Source organism: Lynx canadensis, chromosome F2 (assembly GCF_007474595.2).
Source record: "Lynx canadensis isolate LIC74 chromosome F2, mLynCan4.pri.v2, whole genome shotgun sequence".
NCBI lineage: Eukaryota > Metazoa > Chordata > Mammalia > Carnivora > Felidae > Lynx > Lynx canadensis.
In genome coordinates this window covers 15248488-15270585 of record NC_044320.2, presented here as the reverse complement: position 1 = coordinate 15270585, position 22098 = coordinate 15248488, and the positions used below count along the sequence as shown (strand labels likewise).

Here is a 22098-nt window from a genome sequence, read left to right as displayed (position 1 = left end):
GCCTTTTATTTATTTTTCTTGCCTAATTTCCCTGGCTAGAACCTGCAGTATGATGTTAAATACAAGCGGCAAGAATGGACATCCTTATCTTGTTCCCGATCTTAAGGCGGAAGCATCCAATCTTTTCATCAAGCATAATGTTTGCAAGAGAACTGCCTTCCTCCTGCAGTGTCCTTCCTGCACCCTCTACTGAGAAAGCTTAGCATAATGCTCACTGCAAGGAGAAATACTTACAGCAGTTTCATCCATTATCACGGAGTGTGTATTAAAAAGCGAATTTTGAGCCGGAAGCCAATGCAATGATTAACTGGCACAGCACACACATGAGCCAGTGGAAGAAAGCTTTCAAGGTGCTGTGAAAGAAGCCATGTTTCCGGAAACAATGGGGGGCGCCCTGGGGTTAGTAGTTCATTCTTGCTGAGGACCGTGGGGAGAGGAGAAATTTCGTAGAGGAGATGTTGACAAAAAGATGAGTGTTTCTCACGGAGTGGGAAGGGCTATTTCTGAGGGTAGCAAAGGTGAGAAGAGGTGTGGGGAGCCTGCTGTGGAGATCTGTGACGCGTCTGAGGCTTTACCCCCCCTTGCGAGCCAACAAGTTAGCCTGCCACAGTTTCCTGGGTGCTGGCAGAAGACGGGAGACTCCCGGGGCAGAGACAAAGGTCTGTCTTTCTTGTTGCACGTTAAGTAGTGGGAATATCACTTGTCCATAGGGTCGCCTTGCTGACCGCCACCCCAAGTCCTCCCGGGTGTGATCTGGAAGGGCCCACGGTGGTACTGCAGCCTGTCTGTGTCACAGCTGAGGACCCTCCAGCTCGGGGTGCCCAGATTTTTATAACGGGGAAGACACCTCCCCACCTTTTGGACCTGGAGGAAGAGACAGTATGTTTCTTACACATCCCTTTGCTCTGGAGGAACACGCTCTCTCAGTTTTCTAAAGCTTTATTCATGATACAGACATCCTTGGAAAGATAGTCTGGAACAAAAGGACAGTTAGTGCCTCTGCTTCAAGATGTACAGAGATGTGTGGGACCCCTCAAGAACTGATTCCCAACACCTGACAGATTCAGGGAGCTTTGATTTGGGCCTTGCTGATATTCTTACCACCAACCACATCTTGCAGCGTCAGCACTTAACCTCCATCAAGATGCAGTACATCTCTCCACGTAGCATCGCCATTTCCCTTTTGGCCAGTTAGGGCCGCACAGTGCTTTGGTTGGCTAGGCAGAGTAACTTAGGACTTTGAGAACCGGTTCTGGAATCCAAGAACCTGGGTTCAAGCTCAGCTCTGCCAGTTATTAGCCTTGTGACTTCAGGTAAGCTTTGCTTTCTTCATTTGTAAAAAGGGGATAATATTGTAAAAGAGCCACTAATATCTAATGAGTATTTAACTGTGCGCCCACACACGGCTCCCTTGCACCCTCCTACCTTATTTAGGGTTGACACGAGAATTAAATTACATGTATAAAATGCTCTCCACTATGCTTAGCCCACAGTACTCACATTTTATTGGTCAATTATTTTGTTTTCGTTAATAATTACGTGGGCCTTTTGCAGGTGAGAGAGCTGGATCCTTAAGAGCTCTTGGTGCAGAATTAGTATTGTACAAAATTAGTGTTGTACAGTTAGCCCTGGTTCAAGTTCTGCCGTCTACTGTGTGACGTTGAACCAGTTACTTCCCTGCTTTGAGCTTCCTTTTCATTGCATGCAAAATATAGACAGTGTCTTCTTTTTATGGTTGTTCCTAGTTTGAAACAGCTAATATGCTTTGAATACAGTGTTTTACCTCCTACCTTGGCTGGTCAGTCTGTAAACACTGCCTTTGGTCATAAAGAGAATTAGCAGAAAAACATTTAAAGCGTATACTTTATAGTTCAGATAAGGAGCGGCACCAAGACTGTGTGTGGAGTAAAGGCCAAGTGTGCGGGAGACAGGGGAGGGGAAGGTGGACATTATCTCCTTCACAGGAAAAGGAGTGACATTTATGATGGGGTTTAAGAAGCAGAAACGTGTTCTCGTTTTAGAAAATTAGTACAGGATTTAATTTCAAGCAAAAAGGATCAGAGCTCCTGTGGGACAGTCTAAAATAGACAATTAAACCAGTTAACAAAGAAAGGTAATGTAATGTGTTGCACAGAAGATGCAGTTTTTTGTTAGTGTTCTCTGTTCTCTTGAAATAGAGCCTTCCAGAGTTTTTTGGTAGTTTTGGAATTTCTTCAGTTTGAAAGAATTCCCTTATACCTGCCTTTTCTTTGTTCTCTTAGTGCTAAACTTATGAGAGCGTCTGGATCTTGACTGGAACTTAATAATATTGAAATGGGTAGTGTTAGCAGCAATGTGTTTTTATCATTTTTATCAATTTTATCATTTCCAGAGTGCACTGTGTACCTGTGTTTAGATACTAATTGGGAAGCAGGATGCGAATGGTAGTTGTTCCTATAAGGACCCCCCTGCCAGTTTCACATTCCAAATACCTAGAAACGTATTAGACCCAAATCATGTGAGAGATGACCGGGAAAGTTCTACGAGGTATCCCAGATGCTCACCTGTGAAGCAGTTTCTTTCCTTTTCCTCGTTCAGTTTTTGGCTAACTGATCATATGTTCCAGTAATTTACTTTTCACACAGATAGTTAACAAATATTTGCATATTCACTGCAAGGACACTGGTTTTGCTTTTCATCCTTAGCATTCTTGGCCATAGGAGGTTCCCAAGTGGGGAAACCGGTCAAAATATAAACAAAATTCCTTACATAATCTGCTTGTCACATTTTCAGATAGTTACGGCACAAGGAGAGCAAGTGACTGCTATGAGAACAGAGATTTTAACATACTTTCGTTCTGTATTTATTTAATGATTTTGGTTGGTCCCAGTTGAGTAGCATGGAAATAGATTTCTCAAAAGAACCTTGAGAAAATACATTTGCTGAAATTTGATTTCATCTATTAGAGTTTAACAGGTGACTGATTTAACTTTGCTTTTTCCTGAAGAAATCTAGATCTGGTAAAGCAAAGAAATTTAAAATACAGGACAGGTGCACATACTTTTATTTGAGGTATTGCATGTTTATCATGTCCTTCAGTAATTATTCACCAGTGATGGCCCCCAGCAAATCTTCCCATCATTGTACTTGCATGGCCTTCCTCACATCAAGATAAGGAGCTTACTGGGGGTAATCTGTTAAGTAGCAGTAGATGGAATTGGTACCAGGAACGAGATTTCAACACATGTTGACACGTGCCCGTATTGCTGTGAAACAAACTACCTAAAACTTAATGTTTTAAAACCACAGACTTTTCTTCTTCTTTTTTTAATGTCTCATGATTCAGTGGGTTGACTGAACTGGGCTGGGAGGCTCTTTCACTCCATGTGATGTCAATTAAGATGGTGGACATTGGGGGGGGGGGGGGGGGGGGCTCACCTGGGTTGCAACTTGCAAGGTGACTCACACGGTTGGCAGTTGATCCTGCCTGTTGACTGGACACTCAGATGGAATTATTGATCAGAGTTTGAGGATGCTATCTCATATAGCCTCTCCATGTGGTGTGGGTTTTTCCCAGCATGGTAGCTTTTTTAAGAGGAAGGAAGTAGAAGTTGCCAGACCTGTTAAAACCTGGGCTCAGAAGTTCCAGAGCATCACCTCCAGTGTAACTGAATACATCAAATCCATCACAGGGCTAGCCTCAGTTCATGCAAAAAGAAAATAAAGTCTGTCTATCACTGTGAAGGTAGCATTCATACAGGGATCAAAGGCTTAATACTACATGTACTAGGTATTGCAAATACAGCAGTGACTAAAATAGACCTGGCCACTGGGTACTGAACAGAGCCTGGAGAGAATTAGGAAAGGGTCAGAATGTGGTGGTAGGCTCTCATAGGTCAAGTTAAGAAGTTGGGGTTTTAGGGCAGTGAGAAGCTGTTAAAAAGTTTTAAAAACAGGAATAAGATAGTCGATATTTTGCATTAATTCTCTGGCTGTGATACGGGGAATGGCTTCCTAGGAATGAGTGTGGAGGAAGGCCACCCAGTTGGCGGGGTGTTGGAGTTAGTCCCCTGGCAATAGATGATAGTGACTTGGACTAGGAAGGTGACACGGGTGACGAGAAGTCAGATTCTTAAAGGAGGAATAATTGATGAAACTCCATGATTTATTGAATGTGAAAATTGAGAGAAAGGAAGAAGTCAACGGCGGTTATTCAAATTTTTGTCTTTAGCATAACCATATTGATAGAGGCTCCCACTATCAATTTACTTTACTCTTTTGACCCTAGAGATGCATGTAAAACAGTTTCAGAATTATTAGCCTGTACCTCCATGACAAACAGCTTCGCTTACAGTGCTTAGGTACAGGTCTTTTTGTCTTTGGTCTTACAGTTTTCACTCAAAACCCTGTGTAAGGCTACCTCCGTCAGTTCCCCCTCGCCCTTCAGTGAGGTTAAGTCAAACATTTGTAATAGAGTTAAATTTCTTTGTCATAGTCTGCATTCTGTCCTCCTTCCCCTGATAACTGATGGCTGCTTTGTTGTTCTCATTGTCTTGTATACATTAAAGTTCTTAGGGAGTTAAATTTGTATGGATTGATTTTGACGCTTTGCAGTCTCTTTTTGAAAATGTGTACTAACCAAGGACATACCGTGATATCTGCTGGCAGCACTGTTGGAAGTGTAAGGCTGAAAGCAGGACTCTGAATGAGGCCATGGTCAGGTTTATAGGTCAGGATTAATGAATCAGGGTTAATGAATCTTCTGTTTTTAGAGGTCAGGAATAGCCCTTATATCAGGAACTTGCATTAGTCACATGCTTGGTGGGGTTTAGAGGATTAGGCAGAGCTCAGATATCAGGTAGAGAGTTGAATCAGGGCGTAGATATTGGAACTTAAGTGATGGCAAACAGAATCTTCATGGAAGGACCATATTAGCTGTACCTGTTACACAGCCAACAGGTGCAACACTCGTAACTACGGCGGGTTCTGAAATGGAAAAAATGCCTGGAGATTGTAGGTACTTGAAGGAAGGGATTCCTTCTTTGAAATCCTGCAGAAATATTTCTTAAACTGCGGTCCTCAACCAGCCTGCCTCAGAAACATCTGGGAGGCTTATTGAAAAATTGCAAAATCAGAGTTTCTGGAAGCAGAGCCCAAGAATCAGCATTTTAAACAAACAACCCAAATAATTCTGGTACATCCTGAAGTTTGAGAAGGAGAATCGTTCTGTAGTGAACGGTGAGGTGCCTTGCACCAAGTAGGTGCACTCTATGTGTTTATTAAATTGAATTGCACATTAGCTCTGATAACGTTCTGATAATAGTTCTGAGTAGAGGGCTGACTTAGCAAGCAATACTAATAAAAACACCTAATGCTTACTAAGCGTTTATTCTGTACTAAGTGCTCTTTGACGATTAGCTCATTTAATTTGTATGAAGAAGATACTGTTGTTATCCTCTTAACAGAAGACTGATAAAAATAAGGTTCAGAAAGTTTAGATAACTTGCCCCAAATCACAAAAAGTTCTTAAGTGGTAAGTCCGGAATTCAAACTCAGGCATTCTGCCTCTAGAGTCCGTGTTATTTATGACATTGTGAAATCTTTGGCTTTGGGGGTTCGTGCTATGCATCCCCATAGTTTCAGAGACAAACCAATCTAAGGAAGAGTAAGAAGCTTAAAATCACACTACCATTTCAGTGCTTCTGCAGCTAAAAGTTTGTGTGTGTTCACATTTTACTCTATTCAGCTTTCTAGGGAGTAATGGTGTAGTGAGTGATGTTCTTGAGTCCTAAGGAGAGGCACGTCTCTTAAAACAATGTCAAAAATAGTTAAAAACAGATACAACTTTAAAGAAAATAATTTGTCAGTCCCACATTAATGTAAAACTATAGTACCATAGAGCATAAGGGTGAGAGACCGGATTTATAGACCTTTAGACCTGAAATGGCCTATTCAGGTCATCTACTCCAGCTCCCTCTTAAAAATAAGTGAACTGAGCCCCAGAAAACTCAAAATCTCTCAGCAAATTATCATTAGCCCCAGACGTCCCCATTTCCGCTTTCATTTTGTTTCTATCTTACGTCTCTTTATGAAACAATTAAAATTTATAACTCGAATTATTTTAAAAATCCATTCCATTTAGATGAACCTAATTAAAAGTTGCACTGATATTCACTGGAGGTTGACAATTTGTAGCTGAAATTAGAAGTAAATCTATTTTGGTAAATTTGGAAGGAATGTTGGGTGCAAAAATAGATGTGAGTAAAATGACTTAGTAGAAAAGTTTGTTTTAAAACAAAGGCTTTTGTAGAATGCATTATTTATGGGATCTTACGTTCGGTTTTGGTTTTCTAGCATTTTAAAAGGCCTGAAATAATTCAGGAGTATAAAAATAGGAAAACAGCTGGTTGAGTTCTAGATTTGTTGAAAATGTGGATTTGAAGTAACAGTTCCTCTTTGTCTTAAAATTCTGTGAATTCAAAGAGTCTCAGAGAAAAGGCAAATTCATGATTTTAACTTTAAAACATACATTAAAATGGTCGCTCTCAAATTTTACCACACTTTGGAATCAGATCGCTGTTTCCCACCAGATCCAGTTGTCTGGTGGACGGCCTGAGAGCCTGCATTTCTAACAAGTTCCCAGGCAGGGCTCATGCACCTGGTTGGGCGACCACACTTTGAGAACTACTGCATTGGAGAAAACAAATTATAATAAAAAGCAATCATAATTTTGTGAGGTAATTATAGACTAAAAGCTAGTTTCTTTGATACCTGCTACGTAAAAAATTTCTGTTGACTCATGTCTTCATACTTTTATAGGAATAGTAAAACCATAATGAAGACACTGAGAGACGTTATGATATTTGAAGTCCCTTCTGAGTCATTGTGATAAGATGAAATTATATTAAATGTGGTCTATATTATATGGTAGAATGTGATCTTTTAGGAATATAGTTGTCTGAAAATTAGGAATCTGTGTGGGGGATACATTAGGGTAGTTCTCGTGTCCTCATCAACACTTGATGTGGGCAGTCTGTCTTCCTAATTTCAGCTATTCTAATAAATACGCACTGGTATCTTATGGTGTTTCAGTTTGCACTTCTCTACTGACCAATCATGCTGAATACTTTTTCATGAGCTTATCTGCCATGTACCTCTTTGGTGAAGTGTCTATCCGAATATTGTTCCCATTTGTTATGGCTTATTATTATTATTATTATTATTACCTGATATTGAGAATACATATATGTATTCTGAATACAGTTTTTTTTTATGGGATATATGATTTGTGAGTATTTTCTCCCAGTCTGTGCTCTTAACAGATTATTTGGAAAAGCAGAAGTTTTAAATTTCTGTGATGTCCAATTTATCAATTTATTCTCACAATTTACAGATTGTGCTTTGGTGTATTTAAGACCTCTTTTCCTAACCCAAGATCTCAAGGTTTGGCTTCATAATTTTTTTCTAGAAGTTTTATGGTTTGGGTTTTACATTTAGATCTGTGACCCGTTCTGACTAAATTTCTGTATCTGGTTCAAGGTGTGAGATATGGATCAAAGATGTTTTGTTTTGCATATGATAGCCAGTTGTATCAGCAGCTTGTTGAAAAGATTATCCTTCACTGGATTGCCTCAGCTCCTTTGTCAAATCAGTTGTCCATATACGTCTGTATTTCTGGACTCGATTTTGTTCTATTGATCTGTTTGGACTACCACCCTATTTGGATTACTGGAGTTTTACAGTAAGTCTTGAAATTGGATAGGGTTGGGCCTCCAGCTTTGTCTTTTTCAAGTTGTTTTGGCTGTTCTAGGTCATTTGCATTTTCCATATGAATTTTAGAATCTTGTTTGTCAATTTCTACAAAAAAGCCAGCAGAGATTTTGATTGGTACTGTATGCCCTGCAGCCTAAAAACTACTTGAAGGTTGTTAAGTGATGGGACAGTGAACAGGTTTCACCTCATGTTTCCTATCACTTTGCTCCTTCTTCCTTCTGTGATGTCTAGTATCTTGCAAACCATTATTTCTTTATTTTTAGTTGGAACGTTTTGGTTGTTTCAGGGAGGAGAATAGATTTGGTCCCTGTTACTCAATCTTGGCCAGAAATGGAAGTACTGTGGTAGGTTTTTGGTAAACAAGAGAGTAACCTCAGATTTGTTGCTGAGCATTGGGAACAACATGGAAGAAGGATTGGAGGGAGAAGAGATTGAAAAAGGAAGTCACTAAAGAAGCAAATCAATAATCTGAGGAAGAAATAAGAAGGATTGAAATTAACACAGCTGGAGTTGGGAAGTTTGGAAAGGAGAGAATGGTGGACTTTAGTGGGCTGAATTGGTAGAACCTGGGGAGTAGTTAGGTGTGGAGGATGCTAGGAGGGGAGGGATCGATGGTAACTTCAGGGTTTGGGTTTTGCATGTGGTTCAGTTCACTGCGGTTGCCGAGACTGGTGCCTGGATGTGGAATGTGATTGACTAGAGCCTCCCATTTTAGAAATAGTAGCATACTGTTACAGAACCAGTTAGTTACTCATTGAATATTAATAGTTCTTTATTTCTTACTTCGCAGTTCACTATAATTGTCATCCAGGAAAAGATATTGGTAGGTGATAATTCCCATTACAGAAGTAGTTTACTGTCCCCAACAGAGTTCTCTGAGCCGTTTCTACTAGATTTAAGTGCTTACGGACCAATATTTCTTCAATATAGAGGAAAGAGGTTTTTGAAGATGGCAAGACAGAGGGGCGCCTGGATGGCTCAGTCGGTTAAGTAGGCTCGGGCCATGATCTTGGGATTCGTGAGTCTGAGCCTGTCATCGGGCTCTGTGCTGACAGCTCAGAGCCTGGAGCCTGCTTCGAATTCTGTGTCTCCTTCTCTGCCCCTACCCCACTTGCCCTCTGTCTCTGTCTCAAAAACACATAGATGCGAAAAAAATTTAAAAAAGAAGACAAGACAGAAACAGTATTGGGAGTCACTACCAATTTAAGTCAGTTAAAATAAATAAAACATCTTAGAAATAATAAGGTGCACAATGGGAAAAAGAATTACTTTGTAACTTACAAGTTCTTCTTAAGAACCTGCTCTATGGGTATGTACAACTATACATATGGAATAGTTATTATAATACTTGTGGTAAATTATGATAGATTTATTTTCTGGAGCTGTCAGTAATTTAAGTTTTAACATCGATTTGCCATTGTTTTCATGAAATCAAACTTACTTATTTTTTTATTTGACTGTAGTTTGACACAGTGTTAGTCTAAAGTATACAGCAGAGTGACTTGGCAAGTTTTACATTATGCCATATTCACTACAGTTCAAATTTATTTTACTTTCCCAAAAACACAAGCATAGAAATTATCCTCCAGCAGACAGGATTATAACATATAATTGTTCTCTTCTTTTGTGATTGTGGCTCTTATGCTTTCCTTAAATGTTTCTCAGATCTTATGCTTTCCTTAAATCTGTTTCTCGGATGTCTTAGATCAACATTGGAGAGGTAAATTATGAAGATATGCAGTTCCTATCAGGTTTATAATCTAATAAACTTATCAACAAATCTCCTCCAACTTATTTTTATATTTTTGGGAGACTTAATTTCTATTTAATTAAAGTGTTTTTAGCAACTTTCTATTTTAAAGTAGACTCCCCATTTGTAATTTTTTTTTTTCCTGGTATAAATTTATTTAAAATGAGTATAGAGATAGGCTGGTCTAAGGCAGTTGCTATCCGTGTGTAAGCAAAAAGATCATTAACCTTTTTTTGAGTCGCGATCTCATATTTATGAGCTTATTTGATATTTTTGTTCTTGATCACTCTAGTTCCTTTTCATACCCCCCCACACTTTTTTTTAAATTATGGTGACTTCCCTGCTAAAGTAGGGATGCTTTTTAGTCTAACAAGCGTAGATCTTAGGAAGACATTTGACACAGAGTCTTACAACGTGTAGAAATGGGTTATGCCCAAAGGGTGATGATTCTTGAGATAGGAGAATGGATTCAGTTGTTTAATAGACCCCAGTGTGAATGTTCCCTCTACAGCTCATTGGCTATATAACCTTGGTTCAGGGTACTTACCCTCTCTGAGCCCATTTTTGTTGTTCCATCAAATGGGGATAATGGTAGTGTCTTCTTCACAGACTTACAAAGTTTGAATGAAATTGCTTAGCATGGTGTCTGGCACATAGTGCTCAATAAATGTTAGCTATGATTTAATTTCTTGAAAGAACTGATAATCCACCCATGATCACAGGGGTACACATGTAATGAGTATTGTTACAGCCTTCATTTGTTCATCCATGGCTGTACTTGTTTTTAATTCTGGAGTACATCTATAAAAGGGACACGAGCAAATAAAGCATGTTGAGATAAAGGCTGGCCAACTTGATGATCATTATTTATTCTGGAGAAGCAAAGGCTCACAGGTAGGAAATATTTCATAGCCATCTTCAGATCTTTGAAACACTGTGATCTGAAAGAGTTGACTGTTTCTGTGTGGCTCACTACATAGCTCTTCTACAGCTCCGCAGTTCTGGACCAGGGTTCAAGTCCTACTTCTGCTATTGAAGCATGATTTGGGTGGAATCTCTTAACCTCCCTGAGCCTCAGTTTCCTCAACCGTATGACACCGAGAGTAAAATCACTCTGTATGGATGGAGGTTATGAGGTGTAAATAAGTTAATGTGTGTGAAAGAGTAATTTACATTTATTGTTGTCATTGCCTAGAATTGTTTTAGGGCGATGATTAATCAGCTCTCTCTTTGGAAGGGCTCTAATAATGAGAGGAGTTTGGCAGAGAACAAGCTTTCCCACCACACCTAGAGCCAAACAAAGGCATAATAGTCATATCAGGGCTTTTTAGGAATTTTTGCATGGAGTGGAAGTTTGTATAAGCTGTTTGAGAAAAGTTACAGTGTTTACCTTGTTTGCTGCTCTGTCCCGGGCACCTAACACAGTGCCAGGCACATGGTCTGTGCTTGGTAAATATTTGTCCGATGAGTGAATGGAAGTTCCCCTCTAACACCCAAATTGTATTCTTCCTTTAGCATCTCTCCTTTCTTGTTTTTAATATGTTCATGATGTTTCCCAGATAAATTTGTTTGCCTTAGTTTCCGTTGTCCTTTTTAAAAGAAGGTACCTTATGCATAGAATATTAACACGGAGTGGAAATACTTCCTCATTATGGTGGTTGCTTCTGGGGAGGGAGTTTGGGGATTGGAGACACCACATCATTATACTATTGGAATTTTTCAGCTGTGTGCTTAATTAATTTCTCAACCGTATGCTTTATTGATTTTAAAAAGTGGATGAGATGACTCCATGATTTAATCGGCACTTGCCAAAAAAATAAAATAAAAAAAATAGCAATCGGTACTTGCTTAAGTGAAATAGAAGATTTGTATTGGGGCATATTGCAAAGTACACTCAGTTAACAGCAAAGTAGACTGCATTTATTAAGAGTCTACAGTGTTTAAGACAGCCTGTTGGGTGCTTTATCTGTGTTCTCATTTAATTTCCTCAATAGTCACATGAGGTTTAAGCCCACTTCCTTTTGTCTTTGCTGCCACGAGTTCATGCCATCACTTTGGTGTTGAACCAGGTTAAAGCCAGGATCTGTTCCTTAAGCCTCCTGGGATCGTCACATTTTAGCTAGAATTTGGACACAGCCGAGGACTTGAAGACCAGGGAGAGATGGCAGTCATTGAAATTATGTTGGTTGGAAATGCTGCTGTAACTATTGCTTGCTGCCTTGAATTATTTCTTTCCAGTCTGTGAGAAGATTAGATAGGAATAAATGGGCAAGAAGGGTATAGAAAAAGGGTTTAAGTCATAGACAAGACAGATTTGACCTTGAAGACTCAAGGGCCTTGTAATAGGTAGCCAAAAAAGGCCAGTGGGCATGTTTTTAAATGGTAGATAGTCATCACCTGACATTCATAGTGCTTTTGATGACTGGTAGAGACCAGATTGTATCCAGAGACCAATTTCTATGATTTTGTGAACTTAATCCTTCATAGAATTTATTTGAAGCCATATTTTGAGTTATACCTTTACCATGGTGGTTTAATATTAACTATGTGTTCTAAGGAAATACCTGTCTATATAATGAAGCATGATCTCCATTCCTCTGAGGTAGGACTATTTAAGTTAATTTCACTTTCTCTCTCTCTCTCTCTCTCTCTCTCTCTCTCTCTCACACACACACACACACACACACACACACACACACGAAAGTAATGTTTAGGAGAATTCCTTTAGCTAGAGAACCAATTATTTATTACTCCATGACTTTTGCATGAGCGTATTATTTATTTCTGTGTGGTAGTTCAGACCCTTGTCGCGTGTGCCTTCTGTGCTAACTTTAACTTGGACCTGAGGTCAGTTCCTAACTCCGCCATTTGTTAACTGTGTGACCCAGGGCAAATGAGTTAACCTCTAGGGGTATCAGTTTCCTTATCAAATTGCATTTAATGACACCTAATTCATTGTTGCAACAAAGGATAGAACGAGTAGTATGTTCAAAGGGCCTGGCACATTGTCGGTGCTCAGCGAAGATTTATTTGTTCCTTCTTTTAATCTCTGTCATGCTCCTCTTCTTGTCTGAGAATTTAAACTTGAAGTCAGCCTCTGTGGAAAGGGGTGAGAGGCGTGTTTAGGCGCTGCTTCAGTCTGTGAACCTCTGGTGCACACTTAACTCGCCTCTCAAGATATGACACATTTATCCCCTCACCTGTTGAACCTTTTCCTACCTTCTGTGGGCAGGGTTTGGTGCTCCTTGCTTGAAACCACCCCGCCCCCTCACCTGGCACATAGTAAGTACTGAAGCATATATTATTAGGCAAATGAGTTTCTGGACATTAGTTGGCATGGGGAGGTTTACAGAGCTTCTCTCATTGAGCATCATAGTTTTGTGGGTTCAGCTTAGTGCTTTGGTGTCAAGTTGGTAAAAAACAGCCAAGAGAGTTTAAGGAGGTGACCTTCACTTGATAACTTACGGTTCTAAGGGTAGAATGCTTTCAGCATTTAGACTGATTACATTTGCAGAGTAGTTGCCATTCTGCAGTAATTTTAACGGAAGATATTTTGTTTGCGCTTACTGTGAGCCAGGCCCCGTGCTGATCGTTTTGTCTGTTTTCTCCTTTAGTCTTCATATCAGCTTTATGAGTTAGATATGGTTATTGTACCCATTATACAGAAGAGGAAACTGATCTAGTGACTAACCAAAGACCACATAGCTATTTAGTCTTCATATCAACTTTATGAGTTAGGTATGGTTATTGTACCCATTATACAGAAGAGGAAACTGATCTAGTGACTAACCAAAGACCACATAGCTGGCAAGTAATATAGCCTAGATTTGAATGTAAGCTGACTCCAGAGCTGGCTTTTTGAGTTTACCGTATTATTGTAACTCAATATTGTCACTGTATTATTAATCCCTCTTCTGTATTATTGACAAGAAAATTGTATAGATAAGTAAAGAGGATTATGAAGGTCAATGTTTCTTAAAGATTTCCCCCGTATTCACTGTGTTTCTAGTTGGCAGACCACTTCATGCCATACACTGTTATATTCTCCACCATTACTTCTGGTGGGAGGCAGTTACAGAATGTGGATTCGGTTTTAACTTTTCCTCCACACTAATATCTGTGGGGAGGAATAATTATGGCTAAAGTACAGTGTAGTGAGAAGTAACAAGTTTCTATTAAATATTGCTCAAGCAGTGAGTAAGTCATTAAATTTGACTCCTGATGAATATATAATGATTGCTTAATACTAGGCTGCCAGGAAAAACACACACACACACCCACTCATAGAGGTAGGTGTGTATGTAGATATATGTTGCTAGATATGGTTGGAGCTATATTTTAAGGGAGGAAGGTGTGTGTGTGTGTGTGTGTGTGTGTGTGTGTGTGTGTGTGTAGAGAGGGAAAGGTATGGTTTATATCCTCATTTATTTGAGTTCACCCAGAAAGAAGAAATTTCTTGTTTGTAAAATATAGACGAATCACTGAAGAGATTAGGAAGATATATCTCTGTTTCAGAAAGTAAACTCTTTCTATTCCTTGGTCCATCTGTTCTAGGAAACTTAAAGGACAATCAGGCAATTCCCCTGCCCCATTTTCTTTCCTGCTCCTTGCCAAAATGGACATATGTACTCGATGGCATTGAATATTTATCAGATCCTTCTGAGTGTGTGATTCATGTTGAATTGGAGTCAGTAACCCCATAAGAACACTAAATGGCTGCTTTGTCTTAGTCTGGCATTTTATTGATAAAGTGCATGGAGTTGAATTTAATCAACTCTATGTAATTGGTATTGTTCCTGTTCAGAAATGCTTGCGCATGACTTTCTAGGGGGGAAAGAACACCCGATTCTGCAATTTTTATTTATTTAGGACAAAATTTCAGGAAACAACTTGGCCAGGGGCAAAACTATACATTTGAATCAGGAACAAAAAGTTGGAAAGGTTAAGTAGGTGAAATTTGTCTTGGGCGTGCCCCCTAACACACACACATTCACATGTGTCCTAGTTGTAAAAGTAGAGAAGTTTTATGGACCTGTAAGACATGAAGCATTTAGTCCTATCCTGGAGATTAGGGAGGATTCTGGAAAGGGATCTGTGGCTGAGATCATAGAGGACAGCAGAGCAAAGCGAAGAGACATCTGGTAGTGTAGAGAGGTAATACAAAGATGTGTATGGACATGCTAGGGGAAAGAGGAGGGAGAATGTCCTCTTTTTCATGTCTGTTTCACTGAAGGCAGTTCTCCTGAGGACCGGGAGGGTGGTAAGAGAACTTGGCTCTAGGTGCTGTGTGCTCAGCCGTTTCAGCTGTTGCCCAAACCTCAGGGCTTGGGCCTAGGGGAAGAGAGTTTATTTCTCTCCGTACATACATGCCTTAGGCTGCAGTTACAGGCAGCGTGGCTAGGGAGGGGCCTTATTTAGAATAGTTGGTCAGAGGTGATACCTTCCATTCTTGCCAAAATGGTCACCGGTCTGGAATGAGAGCTTGAGGTCCATGCCCACTGGACTTGGGGAAGCCAAGGTAAAGAATCTTCTGCTTCCCCATTTCTAGCCATTTGCCTAAAATGGCACTATATTGAGCAAATAAGGTGTGAACAGATCCTCACCAATCTTGGAACTCACCCTGGATAATAAACTCTTAGGAGTCCACACTGTGCTACGGAACAATTCCTGTATTGCTGCAGGCTTATTACCTGCATCTTTTGGTCCTAAATAGGGGACTTGGCATTTGTCTTACATGAATCTACGTTTGTAAAAATAGCTAGTTTGTCACCTCCCCTTCCATTCCTTTTCTCAGATCTATTTCTTCTCATTTTGCCCTGGTCTTTCACAGTCAAGCAACTGGCATTGACTGTTACTGTTCTGCTTTTATAACTTGTTCCTGCCATCACCTTCCTCTCATTGAAGCCTCATGAATTTTGTTTTAAGTTGAAGCGATTGCAACACAAAATCACCCACTTCTGCTTAGTGTGTTCTACAGATCGTGTAACTTTAATGCCTATTCGACACTTCAAACAGGGAATAGTAATAGTTATAATATTGCTGTTAGTGCATTTTGACATTGAGTAACAGATGACGTGTCTAATGAATAGCGCGGCTGCTTAGATTGCATAATTATAGGTTTGTTTGACTTTAGGAAAATCATATGCAGGCCAACTGCATCCATTCAGAGACTTTTGTACTATAAAAATATCAGAGTGCTTCGGTGTAAAAGAAGCCCTCCTTCAGTGATTATCATATTTGATTTTCCTAAGGTTTGCCACTGAACAGGAAAAAGAAAAATCAAAGAAAACCCATCTTTTTAAAACGGGTTTAATTCTGTGGGTCTCTCTGGTCTAAATAACATTTTAAAAGTTCTTCCAGTGTTTGGGATAGTGCTGACCAGGATCTCGGGGTGTAGACACGCAGATTTGTAGGAGGACATCCCCGGTACTGGCATACTTACAGAAACAGTTATCACTTTATCATGTAAATCAAAGATTATCTGTGCCCTCTGGACTTGATTTGCCGGGGTGGGGTGGGGGGATATATTTCAGCTAGTTATTGTGCTAACTTCTTGGAACAGTTCCCTAATTAGCGTGCCAGATGTGTTTGTTATACGGGATCCGTGGACTCACCAAGCTCTCTCCATGAGACTTCCCTGTGTATTTATTGGCTTATAAATGAATGTCCAAGTGTATCACCTATGGATGTTCATTTTATTAATACAAGCAAGGCTTGATTATAATAAATAAATGCTTACTGAATGGCACATCGAAGAAATGTAAATATTCCTAGACCCCCCAGACCCTGTTTGGTGGGGGAAGGCAGTCAGAGGCGCAGGTGATAGAAATGGTTTGCCACAGGCTCCGCTCAGAAGTATCTCTGCAACACGAAGACTCCAGGACTTTTCCCTCCCTTCCCCTTGAGCATTGCTTCGCTGCTGTGCTTGCCTGGCTGCTGCTTCCGTGTTTCTTGCTGCTGCTGCTGCTGCTGCTGCTGCTGCTGCTGCTGCTGCTGCTTTTGACCTCATGCAGGTTTGATTTCTTAGCAGCTGGGGTCCATTTCCTTATCTCCTAGCATTTGGCGGGTGACTTGGTTGCGCTCCCAGCCTCTCCAACTGGCCTTGCTGATGTGCAAGGTCACTCTCTTCACCGACAAGAAAACTTAGTAATCTTCTAAAAGGGAACAATCATTTTCTTTCTGTTATCGGTTTCGTCTATGTTAAGGAACTCCGATAGCATTTGAGTGGCATAGCCAGGACCTTACTTAGAATGGATCAGGGGCTGAGATGAAGCTTGGGGCCAGGACTTCGTCCCCACCGACGGCTTGTTCCCTGGATAGTCACGGAGGAGGACTTGGAGGTGCTTCCTTCTCCTCCTGTTTAAGCACCTGTTAGCACAGATGGGCAAGCGCACAGACTTCGCCACCGGGAAGCCTGAGTTGGCCGCCTAGCTGTGCGCTCACTACCTTCATGGTGCTGAGCAAGCTTCTTCCGCTGCTCAGTTTTTCGCTTTTCTCATGTGTAAGGTACATATAAAAAAGTTGTTGTGAGGTTTACTGTAAATGGTGTGCTCAGTATAGTCTTGGCACATAATAAAGTGCTTACTAATTGTTAGCTACAGCTATTATTATTACGTATTTTTTTCATCGTTTGTTACTGCTTTCCATGCTTTATCATCCTCACCGATCTCTTGTAATGCCAGGCTTTTGTGGTACAGTAATAATTTCCTCTCCGAGATTGTCATTCTGTACGTTTTAACATGATTTGTGTGCTTCTCCCCCCCTCGCCCGCCTACCTTGCCTCCACGTGTTGGTGCCAGTCTTTTTCCGATGGAAGTCACAATGAAAATGTAATAGGCAAAGCAGTTGATATCATGTGTCGTCTTTACATTTTATTTTTTGAATATTTCTTTTGAGAGAGAGAATGTGTGTGTGGGAGGAGGGGCAGAGAGAGAGGGAGACAGAGAACCCCACGCAGGCTCCGAGCTGTCGGCGTAGAGGCCAACGCAGGGCTCAGTCTCACAAACCATGAGATGGTGACCTGAGCCGAAATCAAGAGTCAACACTTAACTGACTGAGCCACCCAGATGTCCCTCTTCCTTACATTTTAATTCAATACAATATCTGAGGCAGGACAATTCACAGTTTGGCGAAATTTTAATTTTCAAATTTATTAACGGCATGTGAGAACATTGATGGAAGAGGCGCTATAATTCTTTATTGGATCCCAGGATCATTAAGGCATCGTTCTTGCGGTCAAATGAGTTCAACTGTGTTTGGAGAGACAAATGCATGTAAGAAAACAAGATTGTTTGTGATTAAAAGTACCGAAGTATCAAGTATAGTTGTTAAGAGAAATTAAGTGAAGGAGGAGATCCTCCTAGGCTGGTATGGTTTAGAAGCAGGTAGGGCAGGGGCGCCTGGATGGCTCAGTCGGTTAAGCGCCCAACTTCGACTCAGGTCATGATCTCACAGCTTGTGAGTTTGAGCCCCGCGTCAGGCTCTGGGCTGATGGCTCAGAGTCTGGAGCCTGTTTCCAATTCTGTGTCTCCCTCTCTCTCTGCCTCTCCCCCACTAGTTCTCTGTCTCTCTCTCTCTCTCTCTCTCTCTCTCTCTCAAAAAATAAACAAACGTTAAAAAAAAGGGGGGGGGGTCTCCCGGGTGGCTCAGTCAGTTAAGGGGCCAACTTCAGCTCAGGTCATGGTCTCGCGGTCCATGAGTTTGAGCCCCACGTCGGGCTCTGTGCTGACAGCTCAGAGCCTGCTTCTGTTTCAGTGTCTCCCTCTCTCTCTGCCCCTCTCCCATTCGCACTCTGTCTCTCTCTCTCTGCCTTTCAAAAATGAATAAATGCTAAAAATTAAAAAAAAAAAAAAGCAGGTAGGGCTTGAGTTCATCCCTTGAAGGATGTGTAGGATTTAGTTTGGTGTAGATTTTCAGGACTTTCCTGTAGGCTGGGGAAATTTTGATAGTGGGATGATATATTGTGTAGTAAAAGAGCAGGCTGTCCACATACCCACCCCAGCCCACGCCCACTCTTTAGACAACAGCCAGCCCCGTGTGTCCTTGGTCATTCCCAGTTCCTCTTGAATCCTTTGGGGGATTTATTTTGGCCTGTTTGCCTTTTGCATGCAAAACTGTGCTCTTTCCTCACGTTGATTCTTTCGTAGGGCAGGACACAGGTTCCCTGTGCCGTTTCTGAAACGTGAATACATATCACGGTGTTAAAAGAGATTATTATCGCAGTTGGGAAATAAAGGTTAACAAGAAGAACACGAAAGAATCCTAAATTGCTACTTGACGGGGATGTCCTCCTGGCCTTTCTTCCAGATTTCTTTTGCCAAGGGGCCTCCTTCTAGTTTTAGGTCTCTGGTCTACAGCCCTTGTTGTGGCTCTACAGCGGCCGCAGACCCTGCCTTTAGCCCGAAGTTAGCGGACTGGGCACTGGGCGTCACCTTCAGGTGGAGTGTGATTCTCAGTTCCTCTCGGACTGGCTTCCTGATCTTTTCTGGTGTTTTCCCTCTCTTGTCTCAGGCTGCACTATTCATCACTTAGGTTCTTCTGCTTGTCCCAACATTCTTTGAGCCCTGGAGCCTTAGGTGAGGCTGCAGGAAGCCACAGATGGCCTCCAAAGATTCTTCCCTCAGGCTTCATGCCGTCCAACCCCGACCCAGCAGCTATCACTCGTTTTCTCCTTTGTGGGGAAGGTTTCCTTGGCCTTATATCTGAGATTGCCATCTGGTTCAAGTCTGGCTAGCATCTGTGGGACCTTGATAATGAAAACTGTGATCCCATTTATTTTATTTTGCAAACTCTTTCATAGCATTTTTAACGTCAAAGGCACATTTTTACTTGCTTTCTAAAATAAAGTCATTTAATCCCAGAGGGAGATTGCTAACAGCGTATTGAATTCCACTGATTAACCAGACGCAGTAAAATGCCTGCCTTATATAAGTCACAAACCAAACAGTTGTTGTCTGCATAGCACCGGATCCATGTTGGTATCAGCAACACCTCAACAGCTTGTCTCCCTTGTTGACATGTGGACATTTCACAACACTGACCTGTGAGTGACAGTCTAACAGTTTTATTTGGAATATGACTTGAGTCCTTTCTCATACACCATTTTGTTAAAAATGTATTTAATTTGGGGAATGTAAATACAGGTTTTTCTTACATAAACATTGCCCCTTCCCCTTCCTCAAAAACAAACGAAAACCCCTGTAATGAGATACGCGTACAGATACAGTGTGGATTCTGGGTGTTAACAAGCTAGGAGGCATTCTACCAGAAGCAGGTTCATCCAGGAGACTCTTTCTAAAATGTGCTCGTCACTGACTACCGTAAGATCAAAACACCACTTTAAAGTCTAGGAAAATCACTTTCAAAAGTCAAGATGTAAGTGCGTTTTCCGTTATTTCATGACTTTGGGATGATCTGTCACATTGTTCTTCAGAGTAGACAAGAAATACTGACATTTGTGTGAGCTAAGGTATGTGAATGGACTATGTGCATTCCCAAATGTGATTGCGTAAGTTAGTTTTACTTTCTTTTTGTTCAGCTCTTTTAATGTTAACATTTGCATTATTTCACGCTCTTGATCTTTTCCTGATCTATTAAATTGTATGTTTAGAGGTTGGGGGGAAAAATACATTTAAAAGCACTTAAGAACATTACCCCGCTTTTCCGGTGTTCCAGTCACTCTTCATAGTCTCTTGTTGCATCAGGTATTTTATCAACAGAGTAAGCATAGTTGTTTCATATTCTGACTAGTAGAATTCCAGTAACTGGTAGAATATTCCAGTCTCTGAAACATTTGTGGATCTGTTTCTGCTGATTCTTACTCTTGGTGTCTTGTTTTCTTGTGTTTGTAAGGTTTTTTGTTGTTTTACCTTTTCCCCCTGTGATCTGCTCATTCTCCTTCGTAATTACTTGCAGGGATTATTTGAGACCTAGGATTAAAATGTCTCCTCCAGAGGGGAGTACCTGTGTGTGCTTTCGGGGTGAGACCACCTCACGCCAAGATCAGAGCTTAGGTTCCCCAGGGCAGCCTAGGCTGCAGAACCAGGAGAACTGGCTTGTGGTCACACTTTTTAAGAAACAGGTTTGTTGTCTCTCCCTCTTACCTCTGTCCTGCTCTTACCTCTTACCTCTGTCCTGCTCAGTGGCTAAGGCCAACCTTGCCACAGCCCGGAAGAACAGGGTGGCATTACCTCTGGTTCCTCTATTCCGAGGAGTAGAGACCCATCTGCCTGGGGGCAGGCTATGCAACTTTGGCGTTCTGTGCTCTGCTTTTCTTTTTCCGTTTTCTTTAGATTTTGCCTGATTGTTTCTATCTTGTGACTCTTGTTTTTAAGAATTCTCCCTCCCTCCCATTCCTTCCTTCCTTCCTTCCTTCCTTCCTTCCTTCCTTCCACCCTCCTTCCTTCCTGTTTTATCTGATTGTTTTCATGGTTTTCAGTAGAATTGGTCCACATAACCTAACCTACTAGAAATGAAAATCTTTCTTATTTGATCTTTAATAATCCCATGAGGTTCATTTGCAGATACATGACTGGGCTGCTTTAACCAAAAAGGAAACTGAGGCTGAGCGAAGTGTCGTGGTTGGTTTAAGATCATACAACTAAGTGGCACAATCTTAGGAACTCCTAGGTCTGAGTCTCCTTTTTTTTTCCACTCCAACTTTTGAGCCTTCTTCTACCAAGTATATTCTTAGAATTTTGAGTGAAACAGACATATGTTAAGGAGGTCTTCAGACAACATGTACTACCTTTTACAAAATTGCTTAGATCCTTGACTGATAATAATTAGATTGGAGCAACTTTTTCAGAGATGACATTTTAAATTGAAAACAATAATTGCTTTCTTTTTCTTTCAGCTGAAGTGAGTAGTGAATACAGTATGGACAAGGCAATGGTTGAATTGGCCATGATGGATCGGGAACTAAGCCATTACGTAAAGGCTGTTCAGTCTGCGATAAATCATGTAAGTTTATACTATTCACCTGGTAATACTTGGTTACAATTCACTGACCTGAAAACAGAAACACAAAATCAAAATTTCCTCCATCCTTTCATATGTCCTTAGCGTTACTGTAGCAGCTGTTAATTTCTTTTTAATTAAGAAGTTTATAGAAAAGGAATCGGAAGTGTTTTCCCAGCTAGGCCACCTAGGTTTAATTAGAATATTATGCCTTGGGCGCCTGGGTGGCTCAGTCTGCTCAGGTCATGATCTCACAGTTTGTGAGTTCGAGCCCCACGTTGGGGTCTGTGCTGACAGCTCAGACCCTGAGCCTGCTTCAGATTCTGTGTCTCCCTCTCTCTTTCTACCCTTTCCCCACTCATGTTCTGTCTCTCTCTCTCTCAAAAAAAAAATTAAACATTAAAACATTTTTTTCAAAACATTAGAATATTATGTATTTTTTTGGTCTTGAAATCTTTAGTGTAAGCCTACTTTGAACGTGAGTAGATTTTTATAAAATCTAAAAACTGCATAGAATGTGTTTTTATTGTTATGTTTACTTCCGCACACGGTTTAGACCAGGCTTAGTTACTCCTTCTCTAGCTTTACCTAATATGCAGCTATTGTCAAATTCATAGGATCAGATAATACAGGAGAAT

At 40.8% G+C, this 22098-nt stretch overlaps 1 protein-coding gene across 2 annotated transcripts in view; it reads left to right on the top strand.

Moving 5' to 3' along the window:
• The window catches only part of NSMCE2 (NSE2 (MMS21) homolog, SMC5-SMC6 complex SUMO ligase), a 214381-nt gene that overhangs the window by 16220 nt on the left and 176063 nt on the right, over positions 1-22098 (top strand). Inside the window, exons 1-2 of one of the 2 annotated variants that reach the window (XM_032591905.1) lie at positions 17704-17775; positions 21357-21463. In XM_032591905.1, coding sequence (XP_032447796.1) covers positions 17742-17775; positions 21357-21463 — 141 coding nt within the window. In that variant the 5' untranslated portion in view covers positions 17704-17741. Of the gene's footprint in view, positions 1-17703; positions 17776-21356; positions 21464-22098 lie in introns of those variants that run through there. The other variant, XM_030303518.2, reaches the window with a different exon arrangement.